This window comes from Hylobates moloch, unplaced genomic scaffold (assembly GCF_009828535.3).
Source record: "Hylobates moloch isolate HMO894 unplaced genomic scaffold, HMol_V3 SCAFFOLD_14, whole genome shotgun sequence".
NCBI lineage: Eukaryota > Metazoa > Chordata > Mammalia > Primates > Hylobatidae > Hylobates > Hylobates moloch.
The window spans coordinates 63,293,034-63,319,002 of record NW_026652289.1 but is presented as its reverse complement, the minus strand read 5'-3'; the positions used below and the strand labels follow the sequence as shown (position 1 = coordinate 63,319,002).

The 25,969-nt window shown below is 44.2% G+C and overlaps 2 protein-coding genes across 3 annotated transcripts in view; one reads left to right on the top strand and one right to left on the bottom strand.

Annotated features, from left to right (window-relative positions):
• Positions 1-678: 678 nt before the first annotated feature.
• On the bottom strand, positions 679-24,754 carry LOC131381173 (dipeptidyl peptidase 8-like). 2 transcript variants are annotated; one of them, XM_058427640.1, is made up of 5 exons: positions 24,183-24,754; positions 22,353-22,420; positions 21,718-21,849; positions 5,894-6,163; positions 679-919 (listed from the first exon to the last, which is right to left on the bottom strand). In XM_058427640.1, the coding sequence occupies exons 2-5, from the start codon at positions 22,360-22,362 to the stop codon at positions 744-746; spliced, it is 588 nt and encodes a 195-aa protein (XP_058283623.1). In that variant the 5' UTR covers positions 22,363-22,420; positions 24,183-24,754; the 3' UTR covers positions 679-743. The 2 variants fall into 2 exon arrangements, with proteins under 2 accessions (XP_058283623.1, XP_058283622.1); XM_058427639.1 differs by lacking the exon at positions 22,353-22,420.
• Positions 24,069-25,969, top strand: part of HACD3 (3-hydroxyacyl-CoA dehydratase 3) — a 48,043-nt gene continuing 46,142 nt past the window's right edge. Inside the window, exon 1 of the mRNA XM_032175173.2 lies at positions 24,069-24,324. Coding sequence (XP_032031064.1) covers positions 24,238-24,324 — 87 coding nt within the window. The 5' untranslated portion in view covers positions 24,069-24,237. The remainder of the gene's footprint in view (positions 24,325-25,969) is intronic.

Genomic DNA, 25,969 nt, shown 5'->3' with positions numbered 1-25,969 from the left:
ACCTGCAATCCCAGCACTGTGGAAAGCCGAGGCAGGCAGATTGCTTGAACCCAGGAGTTTGAGACCAACCTGGACAACATAGCAAGACCCCATCTTATTACACACACACACACATATATATATGTTTAAAAACTATTTATATATATAATATATATAAAATATATATATTTAAATATATTATATATAAAATATATATTTAAATATATTATATGTAAAATACATATATTTAAATATATTATATATTATATATAATGCATATATATTTAAATATATATTATATATATAATATATATGTATTTAAATATATTATATATAAATAGTTTTTAATAAGAAAAAATAAAGATAAAATATTGGGGGAAATAAAACCCCAATCTTTGATTTTACATAAATGGAATTATACTATTTGGAAGGTAAAACTGAACTTTGTACCTTTATTTTAGTGCTGTTACTGAGCTTTAGAAATACAAAATCAATTAAAATATATAAATAAGCCTTTCTGGAAATATTTATCAGTTCTCTTCTGTGAACAACTCCTTTAAAAAATGTGAGAACTACCTAAGTACAAAGTTTATGAAGAGAAATGCAGTTAAACAGGGAGAAAGCAGTTTAAAAAATTGAATTTTATTATCTCTTAGTTTCAGATATCAAGAATTAAATGGAATTTCAGGGTCACACATGCAAAAACATAAAAATGTTTTAATTTTTTTTTATTTACATCTACTTCAAATATAAAATCCCAACCTCTAAATAAATGCAGTATCTGAATACATACACCAAATCATAGCAATAACAACATTTAGTCCTACCTGAAAAAGATCCAAAAGCGGCTTCCAAGAGAGCATTAAGACTGCTGCTCTATTGATAGTTTTGGGAATTTCAGAATAAAACAGTGTATTTTCTCTGTTCTCACCAGACATGGCTATAGGAGAAAGCAATCATTTATTATTATTTTTTCGAATAGCATTCTTACTACAGTTAAGTACATAATGCCTTCTATACACTGCAATATTTTGCACTCTATGGGATTTATAATGAATGTTAACAAGTAGAATGTGCTTATGCCACATGCTATAAAAATTTTCAATAAAACCAAGGATAGCCTGGCACAGTACACATGCCTATAATCCCAGCTACTTGGGAGGCTAAGGTGGGAGGATCACTTGAACCTAGGAATTCAAGACCAGCCTAGGTAACATAGCAAGATCCCAACTTACAAACAAACAAACAAAAAAACAAAACAACAAAAAGAAATCTGAGGCTTTAAAGAAAAATGCTCAGGTTTCATTTTGGTATTCAGATCTTACTCCCTTTCAAAATAAATATAAAAGTATGTAAGTTGCTGTGCAGAGAAAAGTTAAGTACTATTTTCAGAATTTTTTGAAAATTGTGAGTCCTTTACAAGTTGGCAACAGGCTCATGAGATTCCAATGTAACAACTTCAGATTACTGTTTCTTCTGTTTCTGAAACATTTAAAGTGCTTACTTGGAAACACATAGATTTAACTGAATTCTAGTTTTTATTCATTATAAAAGTTCTGTAGGCTGGGCGTGGTGGCTCATGCCTGTAGTCCCAGCACTTCAGGAGCCCAAGGCAGGCGGATCATTTGAGATCAGGAGTTTGAGACCAGCCTGGCCAACATGGTGAAACCTTGTCTGTACTAAAAATACAAAAAAATTAGCTGGGTGTGGTGGCATGTGCCTGTAATCCCAGCTACTTGGGTGGCTGAGGCAGGAGAATTGCTTGAATCCAGGAGACGGAGATTGCAGTGAGCCGAGATCACACCACTGCACTCTGGCCTGGGCAACAGAGCAAGACACCATCTCAAAAAAAAAAAAAAGTTCCGTAACTATAATCATTAAGATCTTTAGGGTTTCCAATAAAAGTATACTAATATTAAAACAACACAGAATCTGGCATCTGATCTGCTGAAAATCTCTTTGTCCTTTATTGGGGAAGGGCAAAGGAAAAAGGTCTAAATTAAGCAGAAGCCAAATCTATTCTGTGAAATCGTGTGATAACTGGATGGGAAGGTCACAGCAGTGTAGAGTGAGTTACATATAAAAGAGTGACAGAAACACACTATGGTTATGAAGATATGAACCAAAGAAAACATAAACAAGGTAAAACAAAGCCTTTCTACTCTAAAAAGGTATTACTGGCTGGCTGCGGTGGCTCACACCTGTAATCCCAGCACTTTGGGAAGCTGAGGTGGGCAGATTACCTGAGGTTGGGAGCTTGAGACCAGCCTGACCAACACGGAGAAACCTTGCCTCTACTAAAAATATAAAATTAGCCGGGCGTGGTGGCACATGCCTGTAATCCCAGCTACTCGGGAGGCTGAGGCAGGAGAATCATTTGAACCTGGGAGGCAGAGGTTGCAATAAACCGAGATCACGCCACTGCACTCCAGCCTGGGCAACAAAGGCAAAACTCAATCTCAAAAAAAAAAGGGTATTGCTTCCAAAAAGCTGGAGGAGTGAAGGAAGGAAAAAATAAATCACACAGAAATAACAAGAAATCTCCTGGGTGAAAGAGATCCTCAACCTGTGTTTCTGAATTATTAATGCCAGCAGAAGGTAGCCTCGGGAAAGGTACGATAACTCCCTTGCTAACCCTTGCAAATGCTGAGGATAAGCCCCCAAATAACCACAATTTTTATCCTCTTATTTTTCTAATTAGTTTATGTTACCTTTGGAGTAAAAAGTTGTATATCAGCTGACATTTACTTCAGCACTCAATTTTGTGTAAAATCTACTTTGTAGATTCCCAAGTTGCTTTGTTATAGAATTCTTAAGACTGTGGTCACCTATCAATACCATTCACAATTTTACAAAATGTGATCATATCCTCCTTAACCATTCTCCTTCTAAGAGCCTTCAGTCTTCAAATATTAAAACAAAAAGACAAAACTGGTTTTCTTCTCTCTTCAGTAACAGCCATTCCCCCACAATCATTTCAGTTGCCCCTCCCTATATGCTCCTAGTTCCATAATATCTGCCTTGGCTTTATCCATGACCAGTAAAAATTTCCCCAGCACATTCTATGTTCTGACATAAGCACAAATGGGCTTTTCCACTCTTTCCTAATGGTATTTATTGGTCTTTAGAGCTACAGCAGTCATTTTGGGCCCATGTCTTCAGGCAACAGTATCAATGAGTCTTGCTTCTCTTTAGGATAGCATGACAAAGAACAAGAGGAAAAATTAAGCATGCGATAAAGTAAAATGCTAATGTAACAAAATGCTTGTTACTAAATAATAGAGCTTCTTCTAAGCATACCACATTGGAATAAGGGCTCTCAAAAATGTATAATTTCTTACAAAAGAAAATATTTCTGGCCAGGTGTAGCGGCTCACATCTGCAATTCCAGCACTCTGGGAGGCTGAGGTGGGTAGATAGCTTGAGCTCAGGAGTTTGAGATGAGCCTGAGCAACATGGTGAAACCCTATCTCTACCAAAAATACAAAAATTAGCTGGGCATAGTGGTGTGTGCCTATAGTCCCAGCTACTTGGGAGGCTGAGATGGGAGGATGGCTTAAGCCTGGGAAGTGGAGGTTGCAGTTAGCCAAGATCACACCACTGCACTCCAGCCTGGGCAACAGAGTGAGACCCCCATCTCAAAAAACAAAAACCAAAAAAGGCCAGGTGCGGTGGCTCACGCCTGTAATCCTAGCTGAGGCAGGCAGATTGCTTGGGCTCAGGAGTTCCAGATCAGCCTGGACAACATGGCAAAACCCGTCTCTACAAAAAAAAAATACACAAATTAGCTGGGCATGGTGGCACGCGCCTGTAGGCCCAGCTACTTGGGGGACTGAGGCTAGAGGATCACTTCAGCCTGGGAGGTCAAGGATGCAGTGAGCCAAGATCATGCCACTGCACTCCAGCTTAGAAGACTGAGACCCTGTCTCAAAAAATAATAATTATTAATAATTAATTTAAAAAATAAACAAACTTGGGACAATCCCACAAAGGATTAATTCACTTACTATATAAAAGACTTCAAATCATTAAGAAAAAGAAACCCTCTTCAGGGGTTGGGTGGAAAAAGAAAAGAACTTTAAAAAATAAAAAAGAAACCCAACCCAATTAAAAAAAACAAATATTATAGACTGTGAATGCACAGAAAAGAAATACAAATGGCTTTTTTTTCTTTACTTGAGACGAAGTCTCACTCTGTTGTCCAGGCTAGAGTGCAGTGGCACCATCTCAGCTCACTGCAACCTCCACCTCCCAGGTTCAAGCAATTCTTCTGCCTCAGCCTCCCAAGTAGCTGGGATTACAAGTGTGTACTACTATGCCTGGCTAATTTTTGCATTTTTAGTAGAGACGCAGTTTCACCATGTTGGCGAGGCTGGTCTCAAACTCCTGACCTCAAGTGATCCGCCAGCCTCAGCCTCCCAAAGTGCTGGGAATTGCACAGGCATGTGCCACTGCACCCAGCCACAAATGGCTTTTTAAGCATGTGAAATGATGCTCAACCTCACTCATAAGAGAAATAAAATAAAAACCATGAGAAACTGCTGTTCGCTAATCTGACTGGGAAAGATCAAAAAGTTTAATTACTCACTATTGGTGTATGCATGGGGAAATAGATAATCTGAGGTAATGTGATGGTAGTATAAACTCTATAACCTCTTTGAAAGGGGAGTTCAGTAATATCAATCAAAATTCAAAATATATATACCCTTTTTCCCAGCAATTCCACTCTTAGGAATTAGTTCTACAGGTATATTCACACATGTGCAAAATGATCTAATACAGTGATATTCACTTCCTCATCTTTTGTAACAACAGATTAGAAAAACCTAAATGCCATTACTGGAGGTCTGGTTAAGTAAAATATGGCACAATTACATAATGGAATATTCTAAGTTGTTAAAAAAGAAAGAATCCTAGCCTGAGCAACATGGCAAAACTCCGTCTCTACAAAAAAATTCAAAAAATTAGCTGGTTGTGGCAGCGTGTGACCATTATTAGAGGTCTGGTTAAGTAAAATATGGCACAATTATATAATGGAATATTATGAAGTTATTTAAAGAAAAATGAATCCCAGCTTGAGCAACACGGAAAAACTCCATCTCTATAAAAAAAATAAAAATAAAAAACAAAACATTAGCTGGCCGTGGTGGTGTGCACCTGTAGTCCCAGCTTGGGAGGATTGTTTGAGCCTGGGAGGTCAAGGCTGCAGTGAGCCATTAGTGTGCCACTGCACTCCAACCTGGGTGACAGAGTGAGACCCTCTCTCAAAAAAAAAAAAAATCTATAATTATGAACTCATGCAGACAACATCTTTAATATCTCCATACACACGTACACACACCACACACACACACAAATAAATAAAACACATATACGCACACATTCATATAAACGAATAAAACTTATATTGGAAAAATTTTGGAGGAGGGGAAGGAACCTACCTTTAAAAATTTAACAAACAAGAAAGTAAATCAGTAGATTAACATATTTAATTTAGGCAGACATTAAATCTGGAGTGAATGGACTCAGGAAGAAGAGACCAAAAACAGCCTTGGATTAAAAAAACAAAAGCAGCAGCTGTTGAGTGGGAACAAACTAATGGTTTTATTGTTTGTTTTCCTAATCACACCATCTACAGAAAGGCATTTCAAGCTAGCTTTAGGAAGAAGCAATTTCTGGCATCTTTGATTTTGAAAAATGATCATGATCAATTCATGATTTGTTACCTACAAGTAAAAATAAAGTTAATGTGATACAACAAAATAGAATTCTTCAAATTATAAGGCTTTTTTCTTTAATGGAACCAAAAGTCACTAATTTATTTATTCATCAAACTTTGAGTGTCAATTATACCTAGACTTTAAGTTTGACTTAAGAGATCATTTTCTCTCAGAAACTATGACTTTGTACTCACCAAGGTAATAGATTCTGTCTGAATGAGGCCCATCTGGATCATTCCTCTTCACAAACATGAAATCATGTGGTGCCTTAGCCATCATGTAGCCATGGTATTTTCTGGTATCAGCAAGCAGCTTTTTAAGCTGACTCCAGGAATACCGCTCAACATAAAACGGCTCCAATTTAGGCCGATCCTGTGATTCAATATTCTCCTCACAGTCCGCAGTTTCAAATATCTCAACACCCAGCTGTTCTGTTTCCATTGCTGCTGCCATGTTGCATTTTCCTAGAAAAACAAGGCACATGAAGCTGTTCACAGGTCTGTCTTCTATTATCAGAATGATTCTCTGATAGGGTCAAAAAAAGCGGGGCAGTGGGGAGGGCAAGAAAAAAATGCTTTTTAGCACAGCAGCAATGAAACCTAGTAAGAAAAGCAACAGCTCTCCCTTCTCTGTGTTCAGTTTAAAAATGAAATTAAAAAAAAATTGAGGTCAGGTCTACTTCACAGTGCCTATAAATCCCTTTGGTAGCTTTTATAAAAGGCTCTCCTTAGGTATTTCTTGCCAAAACTCCCTTTTCTTTCCCACACTGGAAGGAAACAGGCCATTTGCCAGTTGGCTGCTATGCTCCACCCAAGAGCATGTCAATAGTGAAGCTAACTCTGCCAAGGAAGCTAAGTGTTTTGCATTTTAAAAAGTAACACATTTGGTAAGTGTGGATTTTCTTCAGCTAACAGAAATAACCACAACAAATGAGAACGGTAATAAAATTGTCAAAAATAACGTGCATGTAATAACCTCCCTAGGGTACTTACCCAAGATAATATAGTTTCCTTTTAAATGGAAAGCCAAACAAAACACTTAACTGGCTGATGCATTTTTGAGTCTTCTGCTCTTGCCTAGACACCACTATCATGATCATTTGTGGTGATTCTACTTTTTTTTTTTTTTTTTTGAGACGGAGTCTTGCTCTGTTACCCAGACTGGAGTGCGGTGGCACGATCTTGGCTCTTTGCAAGCCCCGCCTCCCAGGTTCATGTCATTCTCCTGCCTCAGCCTCCCGAGTAGCTGGGATTACAGGCATGCACCACCACGCCTGGCTAATTTTTTGTATTTTTAGTAGAGATGGGGTTTCACTGTGTTAGCCAGGATGGTCTTGATCTCCTGACCTCGTGATCCGCCCGCCTCGGCCTCCCAAAGTGCTGGGATTACAGGCATGAGCCACCGCGCCCAGCCTGGTGACTCTGTATTTTAAGGAAACTTATATGACTATTCTTACCCATCATACAACATATACTGATTAAATGGCAGAAAAAAAAGATACTATCTTAAAGTGGCTTTAATTCGCTGAAGTAGTTGATACAGAAAGCATTTAATATTTGTACCAACAGTATTTTGATAAAAGTATAAACTGGGGTTTACCGGTTCAACCCCTAAATAGTGTTTGTTAATATCTCATCTGCCAATGTTTATTCTTATTTCACAAATCCAGAAGTTGCATTTCTCCTTTATCTTTTCCAATATTTAACATGAGCGAAGTATCAAATAACAAAAAGTGTTATCATAAACCAGTGTGTATTCTAACATATATTATTCATGACACTGCCAAAAAGGAACATAAAAATTCTGGGCAATCTGCTCTTTTTGAACTAATAAATGTCAAAGACGTGGACTTGAGAGATAAACTAAATTGCATTTATGCAACCAAACTTAACATAATTATTAACTACTTCTATAATAATAAATACAAGGCTGTACATTTATCTTTTTTAAAGCCCAAATTTGAAGGCTAACATAAATTCATAGTAACTACTACAGACTAAAAGTTATTAGCAGGTATGGATTGTGAATTAGTCCATTAAGCACACATTACTGGCATGCCCAAGAACTGAATGAACTGTGTGTGCAGCTTATTTTATCTTTTTTCATGCTACAGTTACCTATGTCACCGTTTTCAATATAACAGTAACAAAGTGGCCAGAAAACCTACTAGACAGTTACATCAGATATGCTTGTATCATTGTAACAAGCGAGCATTCACTTTAAATGACTAAAATCCAAAACAGCTTGGCAGGGAATTAAGTCATTTAGTTCAAGGAGTATCCAGCACACTGATATTTACTGACAGTGTAAGACTGTGGTGGTTATATATGTTGTTTACTTGCCCTAATAAAAGCTAGCTAGTGGAGGCCTACTTTCTACCAAATGTCAAGGAAACCAGTTTTGTTGTTGTGGTTTTCGTTTTGTTTTGAGGCAGAGTCTTGTTCTGTCACCCAGGCTAGAATGCAGTGGCGTGATCTCGGCTCACTGCAAACTCTGCCTCCCAGGTTCAAGCAATTCTCCTGCCTCAGCCTCCCGAGTAGTTGGGATTACAGGCGCCTGCCATCGTGCCCAGTTAATTTTTGTATTTTTTAGTAGAGACGGGGTTTCACCATCTTGGCCAGGCTGGTCTTGAACTCCTGACCTCATGATCCACCCGCCTTGGCCTCCCAAAGTGCTGGGATTACAGGTGTGAGCCACCGTGCCCGGCCAATGGACCCAGTTTTATATCTAATGGACTGAGGGACAAATGAGAAAAGAACCTATACAAATTGGGCTCATTTTTCTCAACTTCTCCTGTGTTATGTTTGGAAGTTCACCTGCAAACTAGTGCTTGCAAGAATAGGGCTGGGGAACAGAACAGGGAAGCTCAACAGAAAGACCTCCTCCCAAGCCTTACTGTCCAGTTTATTTTTTTTTAGACAAGTCTGTTGCCCAAGCTGCAGTGCAGTGGTACAGCCTTCAACTCCTGGAGTCAGAGGATCCTTATGCCTCAGCCTCCTGAGCAGCTAAGACCACAGGAATGCATCACCATGCCTGGCTAATTTTTTAAAACTTTTTTGTAGAGCTGGGGGTCTCACTATGTTGCCCAGGCTGGTCTTGAACTCCTGGCCTCAAGCAATCTTCCTGCCTCGGCCCACAAAGTGCTGGGATTATAGGCGTGAGTCATGCCCAGCTTCTTGAGTTATCATTCAGGTCACATCTTTCTTATGTAAAAGGTACATTAGCTTACATTTAAATTATCTGGTATTCCTGAATCGTATTAAGCCCTGGACATTCTATGCATACACATGCATACTTGCATGTACATGTACAAACATTGTACAGTCCAAATGAGTCTGCTATTCTGTATGGTCATAGCAAATGTACATCCTGTATTTCTAAAATATACCCAATATTATATAATATTGGTAATCTGTGCAGATGTTTGGTAAATGACTTAATTCCTGATTATATACAAACACATTCTCAAAATAGGTGACCTGAATTTCCTAATGTCAAAAATAGGAATATAGGGTCAGTGTACCTTCTCAGCACAGTGCATGTATTTCACTGCCCCACCTACCTCGTCACTTAAGTAGTTTCCCTGGTGCCTACCTGATTTTATTTTCATCTGCTCAGATCTCTTCCACATTCAAAGAGATCTTTTTCAAGTGACTCAATTTCAAGCATAGAATCCCTCTGCTCATCCTGCTCCTCACAGGAATCTTTCCTTTTCTCACCATCCAAGCCTGCTCACCAGGATAATGAAATAAGATAATAAGACTTTGATCATTAAGATGGACCATATGTGGCCAAAAAGAGAAGCCCCAAAATAGTAGTTAAAACTGATACCGAAATATCACTTTTTGGGGCAATATATAATGCCTACATTATTTTGTATCTGCATTTTATGTTATCAGAATTCAAGAATTATTTTATTTCAGAGATGTGTAGCCCAATAGTCAAAAGAATATCCTAACAGTAAACTTTGGTGTCCAGACAAAGGAAAATCATGGAAAGGCTTTAAAGAGTTACAAAAGGCATACAGATGTGAAGTTACTCAGTGACTATTGCAAATCATCAAAAACGGCAGATTAATAAAATTTATTTTTATGTGCCTATTCCTGTTCCTCTTTTACATAATAATGTCCTATCAAGCTGGTTGGAGATAGAATTAACTCAGGAGGATAGCCAGTAAGAGTTACAGGCCATTTTTGCAGAAAGGGAATTAACTTGAATTTAATAACTTAAGATTTTTCACGAGATAAACAATTTTCTATTCATCTTAAGTGCATTCCATTTTTGCTTTTTTTCTTGCTGCATTACTCTGAGAATAATTTAAATAGGTAACTTCTCCGGAAAAAGCAGCATTAAACTTGTTGAAATTCTGGCTTAGGAAAAAACAAAAAAGGAAGGTCTGCTATTACATGTTACTCTATCAGTTTTAATTTTGGGATCCCATAGCCCAAGTAGGTGATGAAGGGATGGGGTGGGAAAAGCTAAGTGGCAAGTGCAGGAAAAACAACGAGGTTATGCCAGCACAGCAACAATGGACTAAGATGTCAAGACACCTCACAGCACTAAGCCCCTCACTCAGAAATAGAGCATGTTGACTCAGAAAACAGCTTTAGGACTCTTGAGTTTGGACCCACTCAAGTGAAATTCCTTAATTTTTAACTCAAGGGCCAAACAGCCGTCCACTTAAACACCTAAAGCCTCACTGAAGCCTAGCTATCTCATTCTTTAGGGTCCACACCTAGTTGAGAGGTTCATTAGCACAGAGTGGGCAAAGACCTTGAAAAACTATGAATGAGGAACAAGAGGAGAGGCATAGCAGAGAATACTGAGAAGGGAGATGGGAAGAATGCCAAGTCTTAGAAGAAAAGTGTGTGAGAAGAGAGGTGTGGCAGGAAAGGAAAGTGTCCTGCTGCGAGTGGCTGGAACAGAATGGGAGGGGGCAGTGAGCAGGGAGGGAATCGACCTAGCATGATGCAGGAGAGAAAAAAGACGACCAGCTGGGAAACTAGAAAATCTGAGGCCGAAGCCCATCTGCCAAGTCGGACTTAAGGAAAATCCCTTCGCCTCTGTGGGCTTCCATTTCCTCATCTGTAAGCGCTGACAATACCCGGCCTCCCAACCCCAGCGAGACTCAATTAAGATAACGGACGTGGAAGTCAGGAGGCCAGCGCCCAGAGCTCAGGGGCCGCCCAGTGAACGGTGGTTGACTCGGAATCTCAGAGCCTCGGCTTCCTCTTCCGGCAAGTGGGGGCGGGGGGCCGCCACCGGCTCTGCCCTCGGCAGGGCGGCGCGCCGGGTAAACCGCAAAGCGCGCTGACCCTGAGAACGCGCCAAGCAGTCCCTCGGTGAAGCGGAGAGGGCCTGGTGAGCCGTGGCCCAGGCCTCGCCGGCGCAGGAGAAGGAGAGGGGGGCGGATACTGCACCTTCCCCCCCGGCCCCGCCCGGACCGTCCCGACGTGCGCTATGGAGCGGGCCTGCGCCGCTTCATGCTGTGCCGCCTCCACTCCGGTCCTGGTTGCAGTGGCTTCCTCGGCGGCGGCGCCGGTGACAACCCAGGAGGCGAACGCGGCACTCAGAAGCAGCGGCAGCAGTAGCAGCGGCCTGGCCTCGGAGGCTTTAGCACTTCCGGTTCCTCGCGATCCGCTCTCCGACTGGCGAAGGCGCAGCCGGGCCAAGAAGGGCGCCGCTGTCTGCTAGGTGGGGTCCAACACCACAGCGCAGTCTAGTGGCCGGAGGAGCCAAGGAGGCGCGGGGTGGCGACTGGGCCGAGCAGGGGATAGAGATGAAATCCAGAAAGGAACAGCGACTTGAAAGTCACAAGGCAAAATGTGGCGCGTCTGTGGTCAATAAATAACATATATTGAGTGCCTGCTCAAAATAGACAAAATTCCTGTCCATGTGCCAGGCAGAGAGAGCCTTAGACGCTGGGAGCAAACCAGGGTAAATCCCTCCCCTTTCAACGAGATGATATTGAGGAAAGGGACTAGGGCCTTGGAGATCTAAGCGTCTCATTGTTGTGGTGGAAAGAAATCTGAACCTGGAGTCCGAAACTTGGCTCTAATATTAACTAGCGATCTTTTAGCAGGTCACTCAATCTATTTGAGCCATAATTTCTTTACCTCTAAAAGGGATATAATACATTTCACTTAATTGCAATTAAAGAAAACCGGCTGGGCATGGAGGCTCACGCCTGTAATCCCACACTTTGGGAGGCTGAGGCAGGCAGATCACTTGAGGTCAGGAGTTCGAGACCAGCCTGGCCAACATGGCGAAACCCCATCTCTACAAACAATTCAAAACTTAGCTTGGCATGGTGGCGGGCGCCTGCAATCCCAGCTACTACTCAGGAGGCTGAGGAAAGGAGAATCGCTTGAACCCGGGAGGCAGAAGTTGTAGTGAGCTGAGATCACGCCACTGCACTCCAGCCTGGGTGACAGAGTGAGACCCTGTCTCAAAAAAAAAAAAAAGGTATGCACTTTAACACATAAAATGAAGAAACTGGGGCCTAGGGGAAAGAAGTGAATGACTTGTTATAATCAGAGCCAGAGGCAGGTCCCTTGACTTGCAATTTCTTTCCTGGTCTACACTGTATATTGGCTGAGAAAAAGGGAACTCAGGAAGATATCCAGGAAAGTAGCAGGTGTACAACAAAACTGTGCAAAAGCGGAGCCTCCCCTATTTTCTATTATTACAAAGAACAATGTGTCAGAGTCGTGTGTCATTAGGATTTATTATAATAGCACTAATAAAAAATCCATTTGGGTACTATGCTCCACTCCACAGTATATAATTATTCACTCTGAGGTTAAATGAGCCTTCCCTCAGGCTTTTTAAAGTTGAGCTCCCTTAAAAAAAAAAAGGCGAAGTCATTTTCCTTGGGTCTCTTCTATTAATTTTCTCCAAATGACCTCAGAGCAGATTTTAAAGGCTTTAAATGCACACACACACACACACACACACACAATACAGAGAAATATCTTGCACTTCATTAATTCAACAAGTGTTTGCTGAATCTCTGCCTTGTGCCTGTCACTGTTTTAAGCAGCGAGGCCACAATAGTGAACAAAGTAGATAAAGCCCCTGTTTTCATGCAGTTTATAGCCTAATAAGAAGAGATAGAGCCCCCTCCCCACAAAAGCAAACAATTAAAAATATATAATTTCATGCATTTAAAAAAAGAGCCATGGACAGATAAAATACTTGCTTATATCACATGGCTAATTACAGATTTGACTAGATTGGAATCCAGATTTCTTTATTTTTTTATTTTTATTTATTTATTATTTTTTGAGATGGAGTCTCAATCTGTCGCCCAGGCTGAAGTGCAGCGGTGCCATCTCGGCTCACTGCAAGCTGCGCCTCCCGGGTTCACGCCATGCTCCTGCCTCAGCCTCCCCAGTAGCTGGGACTACAGGCACCCGCCACCACGCCTGGCTAATTTTTTGTATTTTTTTTTTTAGTAGAGACGGGGTTTTACCCCGTTAGCCAGGATGGTCTCGATCTCCTGACTTCGTGATCTGCCCTCCTTGGCATCCCAAAGTGCTGGGATTACAGGCGTGAGCCACCACGCCCGGCCAGAGTTCTTGATTTTTATTCTTATTTTCAAACCCTGAGAAAGCTGTAGAGGAACATGTCCACCATGGAACGCTGGCCACCTTGCATGTATCATAGGCATAGGCTTGAATCCAGGGGTCTCTGAGTCTTAGCAGAATGCTGTGTGATGTTCCTAGAACAGAAGAAAATAGGAGGCTGATAGGGACCTGGAGGCAACCTCCTCAGGGAGGCAGTCAGGAGACAGCTTCTCCTCTCCTCACAGTTTCTGATGAGGTGTGGGGCTTTCTCCCCACTCCCTCAGAATAGCACTGCCGAATACAAAATCATTTGGCCGCAGTCTAGAATTGGCTCCCGTTCAACAGGGTATCTCACAACTCACGTTGCAGTCATCTGGCCCCTTTTGTTTCAGTACAGTTGTCCCTTGGTATCTGCAGGGGATTGGTTCCAGGATTCCTGGCAGATATTAAAATCAGCGGTACTCAAGTCCCTGATATCAAATGGCATAGTATTTGCATGTAACCTATGCACATCCTCCTCACATATATTACTTTTTTTTTCTTTGGTGACAGTCTCACTGTGTCACCCAGGCTCTGGAGTGCAGTGGCGCAATCTCAGTTCAGCTCACTGCAACCACCTCAGTCTCCCAGGTAGCTGGAATTACAGGCGTGCGCCACCATGCCCAGCTAATTTTTGTATTTTTAGTAGAGATGGGGTTTCACCACATTGGCCAGGCTGGCCTCAAACTCCTGACCTCAAACAATCTACTCACCTCAGCATCCCAAAATGCTGGGATTATAGCTGTGAGCCACTGCGCCTGGCTGACTTTTTTTTTTTTTAATTGAGATGAAGTCTTGCTCTGTCACCCAGGCTGGAGTGCAGTGGTGCAACCTTGGCTCACTGCAACTCCTGCCTCCTGGGTTCAAGAAATTCTCCTGCCTCACCCTCCTGAGAAGCTGGGATTACAGGCACCCACCACCATGCCTGGCTAATTTTTTGTATTGTTTGTTTGTTTGTTTTGAGACAGAGTCTCGCTCTGTTGCCAGGCTGGAGTGCAGTGGCGCGATCTCGGCTCACTGCAAGCTCTGCCTCCCGGGTTCACGCCATTCTCCTGCCTCAGCCTCTCCGAGTAGCTGGGACTACAGGCACCCGCCACCACGCCCGGCTAATTTTTTGTATTTTTAGTAGAGACGGGGTTTCACCGTGGTCTCGATCTCCTGACCTCGTGATCCGCCCGCCTCGGCCTCCCAAAGTGCTGGGATTACAAGCGTGAGCCACCGCGCCCGGCCTCTAAATACTTTTGACCTGAGCTAGGTTGAATCCCAGATGTAGAACCCACAGATACAGAGTCAACTGTATTGTCATTTTTGATGTATGAGACAAGGATCACAAGCATCTATCACCATTGTGCATTTTTCCTTTTGCACTGTATGTAAGTAATAAACTACCTGAATCTAAAAGTGGCTCGGCTGGGCATGGTGGCTCACGCCTGTAATCCCAGCACTTTGGGAGGCCGAGGCGGGCGGATCACGAGGTCAGGAGATGGAGACCATCTTGACTAACACGGTGAAACCCCGTCTCTACTAAAAATACAAAAAATTAGCCAGGCGTGGTGGCGGGCGCCTGTAGTCCCAGCTACTCCGGAGGCTGAGGCAGGAGAATGGCGTGAACCCGGGTGGTGGAGCTTGCAGTGAGCCGAGCTAGCGCCACTGCAGTCTGGCCTGGGCAAAAGAGCGAGACTCTGTCCCAAAAAAATAAAAAACAAAAAAATAAAATAAAAGTGGCTCAATGTATCTTTACTGCCTGAATCAGTCAGGCCGTGGCCTTGCCAAGTCTTGTTTGTGTGGTTGACAAACCCTAGCTGGCTTTCTGCTGCCCTGCACTCTAGGGACCCATCAGAAAAAGACAAGTTATCTAGCACATGAGGTGTGGATGAGATAGCATGGCCGGGTTGATGCAAAACCATCTGTATCTAGCACTGGGTATTATCATCAACAAATATGTTTTAAACATCTACTTTCTGAAGCACGTTGTGTTAGATACTACAGGACACCAAAAGGAGGTAATCTGTGCTCTATTGAGGTTTATAATCTCGGTGAGAAAAAAGATCACAAGCATGTAGTACATACACTAACAGCCATTGATTATAGGATATGGTGGGTCTACAGTTTCTTTTCCACTTCCCCCCATACTTTACCCCTTTTCAGGGTGTAGTTCAAACCAAACTGTAATAACAAAAAAAGAAGGCAGGCACAGTGGCTCATGCCTGTGGTTCCAGCCCTTTGGGAGACTGAGGCAGAAGGATGGCTTAAGCCCAGGAGTTTGAAACCAGCCTGGGAAAAGTAGTGAGACCCGCCAGGCGTGGTGGCTCATGCCTGTAATCCCAGCACTTTGGGAGGCCGAGGCAGGCGAATCACCTGAGGTTGGGAGTTCGAGACCAGCCTGACCAAAATGATGAAACCCTGTCTCCACTGAAAATACAAAAATCAGCCAGGGGTGGTGGCACGCACCTGTAATCTCAGCTACTTGGGAGGCTGAGACAGGAGAATCACTTGAACCCCAGAGGCGGAGGTTGCGGTGAACCGAGATCACGGCATTGCACTCCAGCCTGGGCAACAAGAGCAAAACTCCATCTCAAAAAAAAAAAGAAAAGAAAAGAAAAGTAGTGAGACCCTGTCTCTACAAAAAGTACAAAAATTGGCTGGACACAGTAGCTCATGCCTGTAATCCCAGCACTCTGGGAGGCTGAGGTGGGTAGATCACCTGAGGTCAAGAGTTTGAGACCAGCCTGACCAACATGGTGAAACCCCATCTCTACTAAATACAAAAAAATTAGCCAGGTATGGTGGCCCATGCCTGTAATCCCAGCTACTTGGGAGGCTGAGGCAAGAGAATTGATTGAACCTGGGAGGCAGAGGTCGCAGTGAGCTGAGATTGCACCATTGGAATCTAGCCTGGGAAATAACAGCGAAACTCCGTCTCAAAAAAAAAAAAAAAAAAAAAAAAAAAGACAAGCACAAAAATTAGCCTGGCGTGGTGGCGGCATCTGTAGTTCCAGCTCCTCAGAAGGATCACTTGAGCCCTGGAGGTCATCATGGCTGCAGTGAGCTGTGATCATACCACTAATCTGGGTGACAGAGCAAGACTCTGTCTCAAAAAAAAAAAAAAGGAAAGAGAAAAGAAAAGAAAAAAAGTCTTTCCCTCTGATTTTCTTTTTCATATTTAAGTTTTTATTTATGTACTTAATTTATTTTGAAACAAAGTCTTGCACCATTGCCCAGGCTAGACTACAGTGGTATGATCATAGCTCACTATAATCTTGAACTGGGCTCAAGTAATCCTCTGGCCTGAACCTCTTGAGTAGCTGGAACTACAGGCATGCACCAACACGCCTGGCTAATTTCTAAATTTTTGTAGAGATGGGGGTTGTATTAGTCCATTTTCACGCTGCTGATAAAGACATAGCTGAGACTGGGCAATTTACAAAAGAAAGAGGTTTAATTGGACTTACAGTTCCACATGGCTGGGGAGGCCTCACAATCATGGCAGAAGGCAAGGAAGAGCAAATCACATCTTACATGGATTGTGGCAGACCAAAAAAAAAAAAAAGCTTCTGCAGAGAAACTCCTGTGTTTTTTTTGTTGTTTTTTTTTTTTTTGAGACGGAGTCTTGCTCTGTCACCCAGGCTGGAGTGCAGTGGTGCAATCTCAGCTCACTGCAAGCTCTGCTTCCTGGGTTCATGCCTTTCTCCTGCCTCAGCCTCCTGAGTAGCTGGGAATACAGGCGCCCACCACCATGCCTGGCTAATTTTTTGTATTTTTAGTAGAGACTGGGTTTCACCGTGTTAGCCAGGATGGTCTCAATCTCCTGACCTCGTGATCCGCCTGCCTCGGCCTCCCAAAGTGCTGGGATTACAGGCGTGAGCCACTGCGCCCATCTAAACTCCTGTTTTTTAAAACCATCAAGCCGGGTGCAGTGACTCACGCCTCTAATCCCACCACTTTGGAAGGCTGAGGCAGGCAGATTACTAGAGGTCAGGAGTTTGAGACCAGCCTGGCCAACATGGTGAATGTCTGTCTCTATTAAAAATAGAAAAAAATTAAGGCCAGGCACGGTGGCTGTAATCCCAGCCTTTGGGAGGCCGAAGCAGTTGGATCACTTGAGGTCAGGAGTCCGAGACCAGCCTGGCCAACATGGTGAAACCCCATCTCTACTAAAAATACAAAAAATTGGGCGGGGTGCAGTGGCTCATGCCTGTAATCCCAGCACTTTGGGGGGCTGAGGCAGGTGGATCACGAAGTCAAGAGATGGAGACCATCCTGGCCAATGCGGTGAAACTCCGTCTCTACTAAAAATACAAAAATTAGCTGGGTGTGGTGGCATGTGCCTGTAATCCCAGCTACTCGGGAGGCTGAGGCACGAGAATCGCTTGAACCCAGGAGGGGGAGGTTGCAGTGAGCCGATATTGTGCCACTGCACTCAAGCCTGGTGACAGAGCGAGACTCAGTCTCAAAAAACATAAAACAAAACCAAAAATTAGCTGGGCATGGTGGCGTGCACCTGTAGTCCAGCTACTCCTGAAGGCTGAGGCAGGAGAATCACTTGAACCTGGAAGGCGGAGGTTGCAGTGAGCCGAGATTGCGCCATTGCACTCCAGCCTGAGTGTTGAGCAACGAGAGCGAAATTCTGTCTAAAAAAAAAAAAAGAAAGAAAGAAAAGAAAATGAGACTTTATTTTCTATAAAGGGTTACAGCTTGTAAGGTCACCATGCTGATAGGCTGGGAAGTGTAGCCTCTGGTAAAGACCAGAGTCAGGTACTTTGAAGGATGAAGGGGTGGGACAGGAGCTTTATGCTGAATGGATTGGCTAAACAAACATACATATGCAACACGTTACAGGAGGAGGTATGAATATTCATGAAAGTGGTCCTGAAGCACGAATATTGAAGAAACATATATGTTACATATGACCCATGTTCACCTTGCAGTGGAGACTTAACACTTAAATGTATTACAATTTGACCTATATGTCAAAAGGTCTTTTCAGGACACAAAGGCACTCAAATGTACAGCCTCTGTAAACTAGCCAGAACTCGTCCATGGTTGATAGTCTTCTTATCAGCAGAAGGTTACTGAAATAAGTCTCTTGTCCAATCAAAGCTATAGTTATGGCTTGTGGAACAAGGGGTCAGTTGGCCAGTGTCTGATGAGGGGCAAGCTAGAAATTTTAATATTGATTATCTTAAGGCTAGTGCTTGTTTAGCTGCTAGAGAAAGAAAAACCTTGTGGCAGTGAAACATGGTTTATTCTTTAAGTGTAGGGGTGTGTGACTTAACTCTTGCCTAGCATGGCCTTAGGTCTTATTTATAATTTGATATCATATTGCCACAAAGAGTCCATTCCATCAGTCTTTAAACACATTTATTTATTATTATTTTTTGTTGTTGTTCCATCAGTCTTATGCTCTCTATTTTCACATTAATGCTGGTCAGTCGTTGTGTCTAAACCGCAAAAGGGAGGGGGTATAAGAAGGCATATCTGACCTCCCATCCCATCATGACCTGGAACTCAGTTTTTAAGGTTTTTCTGGGGTCCCCTTGGCCAAGAAGGGGTCTGCTCAGTCAATTGTGAGGCTTAGGATTTCATTTTTAGTTCACGCTTCTGAACTGTAGATTGACAGGTAGAGGGGAAGATTTTCCCAGTAAAGATTGCCTGCAATACCCATTCTCCAGGCAGAGTTGGGAGGCTACATGTATATGATCTGGCTGTGGAGGATTCCCCATTAGATACCTGCACTGATCCAGTCAGTCTCCCTCTCCGCACTTAGCTTTGTACCGTCTAGAGAAACCTGACTTTGCTCAGGGATAACTGGCTGGGTGATCCTAGGTGATTTGGATCCAGCCAAATTCTACAGCTCATTTTCTAAAACCTCTTCCAGGAATAGAAGATTTTATACATAGATAACAATAAGGATGTGTATGACCCCTTGCCAAAGGCAGGAAATCAGCCTTCAGCCCTGGGAATGAGCTTCATCCATGGCAAGTACTCAGCAAATGCTTCCTGTAGTTAGTGGTGACTATTCTCTGAGAAGGGAGAGCTGGCCCTGGGCCACATGAGGCCGGGAAGGCTGCATCTAGAAGGTAGGACATAAAGACAAAGCTAAATTTGCATTTTCATTTGATTGATAGTATCATAAAACTCTTAGCCCAACCTATTTCAGCTTGGCACTGCCACTTGGCTCTGCCTTTTAATCTCCCCTGCCACCTTCCAGAGTATTTTGGGTTTTTTTTTTTGAGACAAGGTTTTGCTCTGTTGTCCAGGCTGGAGTGCATCGGCGCCATCACAGTTCACTGCAGCTCTGACCTTCCAGGCTCAAGAGATCCTCCCAGCCTCCTGAGTAGCTAGGACTACAGGCACATGCCACCACACCTGGCTAATTTTTTAAATTTTTTCTAGAGATGGGGTCTCACTGTTTTGCCCAGGCTGGTCTCGAACTCTTAAACTCAAGCGATCCTCCCATCTCAGCCTCCCAAAGCGTTGGGATTACAGCATGAGCCACCACGCCCAGCCCCGCCCTGGAGTTTTATAGTTCACCAGAATGATACTCTTTCCTCTCTCCATTTCTATTTTTTTTCTTGTTAGGTTTCTCTGGGAGAGAGGGGTCCATAATAGTGGGGTCTCTTTGCAGAAAAATTTAGAAACAGCTGATAAGAACATTAGAGGGAACCAAATCTAACTCATCAAATTCACCTAATTTGATGAATGTGGAAACTCAGGCCTAAAGAAGTCATTTTGCAGTATGTTACTAGTGGTCAAACCAGGCTGGATAGGCCCACTTCCACTGGACCTTTCTTATGAAGCATCTGAGGCAAAATGCCAACATTCAGTCTTCTTCTATATCAATAGCTTCCACCTTGGCAGAAGTCAGCTGATAGGCCTCAGGTTTCAAATACACTGAATTAAAATTATTCTATTTTTTATTACCCACCTACCAGGATGGCTAAAATTAAAAAGACTGGCTGGGGGTGGGGGTGGGGCTGGAAAAAAAAAATTAGGCCAGGCGCTGTAGCTCACGCCTGGGAGGCTGAGGCAGGAGGATCACTTGAGCCCAGGAGTTTGAGACCATTTGAGCCTAGAAGTTTGAGACCAGCATGGACAACATGGTGAAACCCCATCTGTACTAAAAATACGAAAATTATCCAGGTGTGGTGGTGCACACCTGTAATCCCAGCTACTTGGGAGGCTGAGGCAGGAGAATCATTTGAACTGCGGAGGTAGAGGGTGCAGTGAGCTGAGATTGCGCCAGTGCACTCCAGCCTGGGAAACAGAGCAAGACTCTTTCTCAAAAAAAAAATCAAAAAATAAAATTAAATTAAATTTAAAAAGACTGAAAATACTAGGGATATAGAGCAACCAGAACTTTCAAACATTGCCGTGGAATGTAAATTGACCAAAACACTTTGTAAAACTGCTTAGCATACCTACTAAAGCTAATCATACATCTATGTAACCTAGCAATTCCCTTCACAGGTATTTATTCCAAAATAATTAAGGGCATTTATCCCCAAAAGACAGGTACAGAAATATTCAGAGCAGCTTTATTTGTAATAGCTAAAAACTAGAAACAACACAAATATCCATCAATAGGAAAATGGATAAATAATTTGCGGTATATTTATATAGTCAACTACTACAGAGCAAAACCAAAAACTAAAAGAGAATGAATTACTGATTCACTCAGCAACATGGATAAATCTCATACACATTATGTTGATGAAAGAAACCAAGGCCCGGCACGGTGGCTCACATCTGTAATCTCAGCACTTTGGGAGCCTGAGGGGGGCAGATCACAAGGTCAGGAGTTCAAGACCATCCTGGCCAACATGGTGAAACCCCGTCTCTACTAAAAATACAAAAATTAGCTAGGCGTGGTGGCGGACACCTGTAATTCCAGCTACTTGGGAGGCTGAGGCAGGAGAATCGCTTGAACCGGGAGGCCGAGGTTGCAGTGAGCCGAGACTGCACCATTGCACTCCATCCTGGGCGACAGAGCAAGACTCTGTCTCAAAAAAAAAAAAAGAAAAAAGGAAACCAGACACTGTAGGTTCCATTTATATAAAATTCAAGAACAGAACAGACAAGAAAGACTCTATGGTGATATATCAGGATAGTAATTACTGAGAGGCAAAGATATTTTAACATGAAATAACCTCTGGGATACTGGAAATATTCCAGATCTTGATCTAGGTGATAATTACATGGATATATACATATAGAAAAATTCAGCTTAAACTGAATATTTAAGATTTACCCATGTTCTATATGTAAACTACATCTCAATTTTTTTGAAAAGTGCCCCATATTGCATCTGCATTGTAGTAAACACAATACAATAAAATACCTTTATCATAAAAAATATTTTATCGTTAACATTCAAGACTGTCAAGGTCATTGCTTTCATCAACTCATACCTGGCAGATTGCACTGGTCTCCAATTGCTTTGCCTACTACCAATTCCTCCTCCTCTCTGACAGGTCTTTCTTGCTGAGCACGTTTGATTTTACTAATCTCCAGGTTAACAAACTTCCTTGGCTCCCATGTGTCTGTGGGATACAGTATAGGCACCTCAGTGAAGCAAACAAAGACTTTCCTAATGCACCTTCTGCCTTTCCAGATTCAGGGCGACCTCTCTCATCTATGCCTTTAATCCCTAGCAGCAGAACCTCTTCCCACAACCCTCTCTCTTTTTTAAATTTTAAGACAGGGCCTCACACTGTCACCCAAGCTGGAGTGCAGTGGTGTGATCTTGCCTCCTGGGCTTAAGCAATCCTCCCACCCTAGCCTCCCGAGTAGCTCGGACCACAGGGGCGCGCCAACCACGCCCTGCTAACTGTTGTATTTTTTGTAGAGACAGGGTATTGCTATTTTTCCCAGGCTAGTCTCAAACTCCTGGGCTCCAGCGATCCTCCCGCCTCATCCTCCCAAAGTGCTGGGATCACACGCGTGAGCCACTGCACCTGATCCACATCTTTTCACCTGTGAACGAAGCAAGCACCCTGTGCTTCCACGGCCTACCTGGTTCTTACTCGGTCAAATTCCTACTCACATTTCACCATCCCGTTCTCAAGAGTTGGCTCTCAAACGTCTGACGATGGTTCCCACGGCCCTCAGTTCCTATCATCATAAACTCTTTGTGAGCTCAGCACATTCATTATATGAAAACTCTCTGTATTTTATACTGTCCACTCCTGAGCTAAATGTTTCCACAGAGCTAGCAGAATTTGTTTTCAGCGTTAGATCCCTCTGCTAAACAAATGGGTGCTAACAGAATCACTTTGCTAAATAAATGGGAGCTAACAGGATTGAATATGAGTTCCATTTTTGTCCCAGAGTTCTAGTTTTCTTTTTTTTTTTTTTTTTTTTTAGACGGAGTCTCGCTCTGTCGCCCAGGCTGGAGTGCAGTGGCACAATCTCGGCTCACTGCAAGCTCCGCCTCCTGGGTTCACGCCATTCTCCTGCCTCAGCCTCTCCGAGTAGCTGGGACTACAGGCGCCCGCCACCACGCCCGGCTAATTTTTTTGTATTTTTAGTAGAGACGGGGTTTCACCGTGGTCTCGATCTCCTGACCTCGTGATCCGCCCGCCTCAGCCTCCCAAAGTGCTGGGATTACAAGCGTGAGCCACCGCGCCCGGCCTCTAGTTTTCATATAAATGTTTCTTCCCGTTAAATTCTTCGCTGCAGAAGAACTTGGGGATGAAAGCCGATACAGACAAGACAGCTTAAGTAAGACATAAATGAGTGTTGTCTCTAGTTTGAGTTTCCTATTTTTTTGAGACAGTCTCCTGCACTGTCCAATAGAATAGCCACCAAAAATGTGGATATTTAAATTTAAATTAGAAGTGAATAAAAGTGGCCGGGGGCGGTGGCTCACGCCTATAATCTCAGCACTTTGGGAGGCCAAGGCGGGCGGATCACCTGAGGTCAGGAGTTCGAGACCAGCCTGACTAACACGGAGAAACCCCGTCTGTACTGAAAATACAAAATTAGCCGATGGCGCATGCCTGTAATCCCAGTTACTCGGGAGGCTGAGGCAGGAGGATCACTTGAACCTGGGAGGCAGAGGTTGCGGTGAGCCGAGATCGCGCCGTTGCACTCCAGCCTGGGCAACAAGAGCGAAACTCTGTCTCAAAACAAAACAACAACAACAAAAAAACAGAAGTGAGTAAAATTGAAAATTCAGTTATTCAGTTCAAGTACTCAAAAGCATCATGTGGCTAGTGGCTACCGTATTAAAGAGCGCAATGGGCAATATTTCCATCATCACCTACAGTTTTATTGGGCAGCGCTGCCCTGGTCTTTATTTTCCCTTCTTGGAACGCTCTTCCACGCTGGTCCCACGCCAAGTCCCCTATCACCATTATTATCCTCATTTCATCTGTAATTACTTGCATCTTTTAATAGGCTGGGAGTTCTAAGACAGAAGGGACTGTGTCTCACTTCTGTTGTTCCAGTGTTTAGCTTTGAAACCCAGGCACACAGTAGGTACTCAGTAAACAGAATGTGAGGGACCTTCCAGAGACACCAGTCCCAAACCCTTTCCCATGCTGATCGGTCCCCCATAAGTCTCCAGCCTTTTTTATTTTAAAGCATGTCCCTGAAGACGAGTGGGGAGAGCAGACCACCCGCTGATTCCAATTCCCTAGGCGGCCGCAGCGAGCTGCGGCGTCTCGGTGCCCCGGCCTACCGCCCATATCCCGCCTGCGCCCCGCCCCCGCCCGGCTCGCGCCAAGGCCCATTGCTGGCGCCGCCGCCATCCCGGCGCGTCACTGCGCAGGCGCGGCCCGCGAGCGTGGGGTGTCTCGAGGTGCCGGGTTGCAGGCGCTCAGGAGCGCTGGGGTTTGAGGCCTGCTTTCTGCCCGCGCCAGCAGAGCACTACCTGAGGCAGCGAGGCGCAGCGAGCCTAGCCTCCTGGCGCCCTGGGCAGTGTGGCCATGGAGAATCAGGTGTTGACGCCGCATGTCTACTGGGCTCAGCGACACCGCGAGCTGTATCTGCGCGTGGAGCTGAGTGACGTACAGGTAAACGCTGGGTCGGGCGGCGGGAAGCGCGCGGGATCGCGGCTCCGGGTACCCGCCAGGACCCCTGCCCTCTTTGTCCGCGTGCGCGCCGGAGAGCCTGCAGTGCGCCAACAAGGTCCGCGACGCGGTGCGCTCACGGCGTGCTGGCGCTTGTCGAGGCTCATCCGCAGATCTCGGGCCGGGGGCACAACCCCCTGAGGGCTGCAGGAACCTTCGGGTCCTCAGCTCGGCCTGGGCCTCTCAGGCTACCCCGGGCCTCTTCTTTGTTCGCAGTCGGCTGCCTTCATGGAGCCCAGGCCCGGCCCTGGCTGTCAGGCCGTCGGGGTTCGAGTTGGCTGGGGCCCTTCGAGATGTGGGATGAGCTCGTTGGGTCAGGGGTGCGGTTGTGACAGCGGCTTGCTGGGCCGTGGCTAGATGCCTGCCGCTGGCCTGAGAGGTCCAGCCAGGCCCCTCGGACGTTACTGAGGCTGGGTGGGGGGGGGGGGGGGGGGGGGGGGGGCCACACCCACCTCGCAACCGTTCAGTGATGGAAATCATTCTCATTACTTTTAATTTTAAAATTCACAAGAGCTGGAGGAAGTGATTTCCCCCTCTGTTCTGAAGGCTGTGAGCTCAGCTTTGCTGAGTTGCACAGAGAACTTAAAAATTTCTAGTTACATTAAGCATTTCTGTTGGAGCTCCTTGGCCCTTAATGTAAGCAAGCTGAAGGCACCTAATAGTGGAGACTCCAGGATCTGTGCATCCTCCTGTCTCTGCCCAAACTAAAGATTCTGGGCTTTGAGAAACTGGAGTTTTCATTCTGGAAGGTTCTGTTTTTTTTTTTTTTTTTGAGACGGACTTTCGCTCTTGTCGCTCAGGCTGGAGTGCAATGGCGCGATCTCGGCTCACTGCAACCTCTGCCTCCCGGGTTCAAGCGATTCTCCTGCCTCAGCCTCCGGAGTAGCTGGGATTACAGGCGCGTGCCACCACGCCCGGCTAATTTTTGTATTTTTAGTAGCGACAGGGTTTCACCATGTTGGCCAGGCTGGTCTCGAACTCCTGACCTCAGGTGATTCACCTGTCTCGGCCTCCCAAAGTGCTGGGAGTACAGGCATGAGCCACCGCGCCCAGCTTCTGGAAGATTCTTTCTACAGTCATCCTTATTGGAAACTTCTCCTTAACATCTATGGCACTTTGTAACCTCTCACTCCATTTAACTCTCTCTGCCTCTGAATCAGGCATCTGCTTGGATCACCCGTGGATCCGGTAAACTGTAGGTGCTTTCTGAGTGTCGACTTGAATTTATTGAATTTAATATAATCTTTGCTTCTGGAATATAAACAGTTTTCCTGTTGAAAGATGAAGACAGTAGTGGCCAGAATGCCTTTAAATAGGCTATGACATTGCATGGTGTGTTGTTTAATGTGTTCATCCAGACTGAGATTATACTTTTGGGTCAGAGTATGAATAAATGTTCTGTGCTGTCTCCCTCTACTGCTCCAGGGTGGTTTAATAGAATAGGAAAAAACAAACAAAATCTTTTGTAGTTGGGGATCAAAGTCCCCATGTAGAGAGGGTTCTTCCAGCAGTCAATAAAAAAGTACAGAACAGGCCGGGTGCTGTGGCTCACACCTGTAATGCCAACACTTTGGGAGGCCGAGGCAAG

What these genes read in the sequence shown, in the direction of transcription:
- LOC131381173 (XM_058427639.1), bottom strand. Translation starts at nt 24,264, where the DNA reads ATGCGGCGTCAACACCTGATTCTCCATGGCCACACTGCCCAGGGCGCC. An exon ending in GCTGCGCCTCGCTGCCTCAG is followed by an intron (nt 21,850 to 24,182) that starts GTAGTGCTCTGC and finishes TGTATCCCACAG; the next exon opens with ACACATGGGAGCCAAGGAAG. An exon ending in AGACAGAATCTATTACCTTG is followed by an intron (nt 920 to 5,893) that starts GTGAGTACAAAG and finishes TTTCTCCTATAG; the next exon opens with CCATGTCTGGTGAGAACAGA.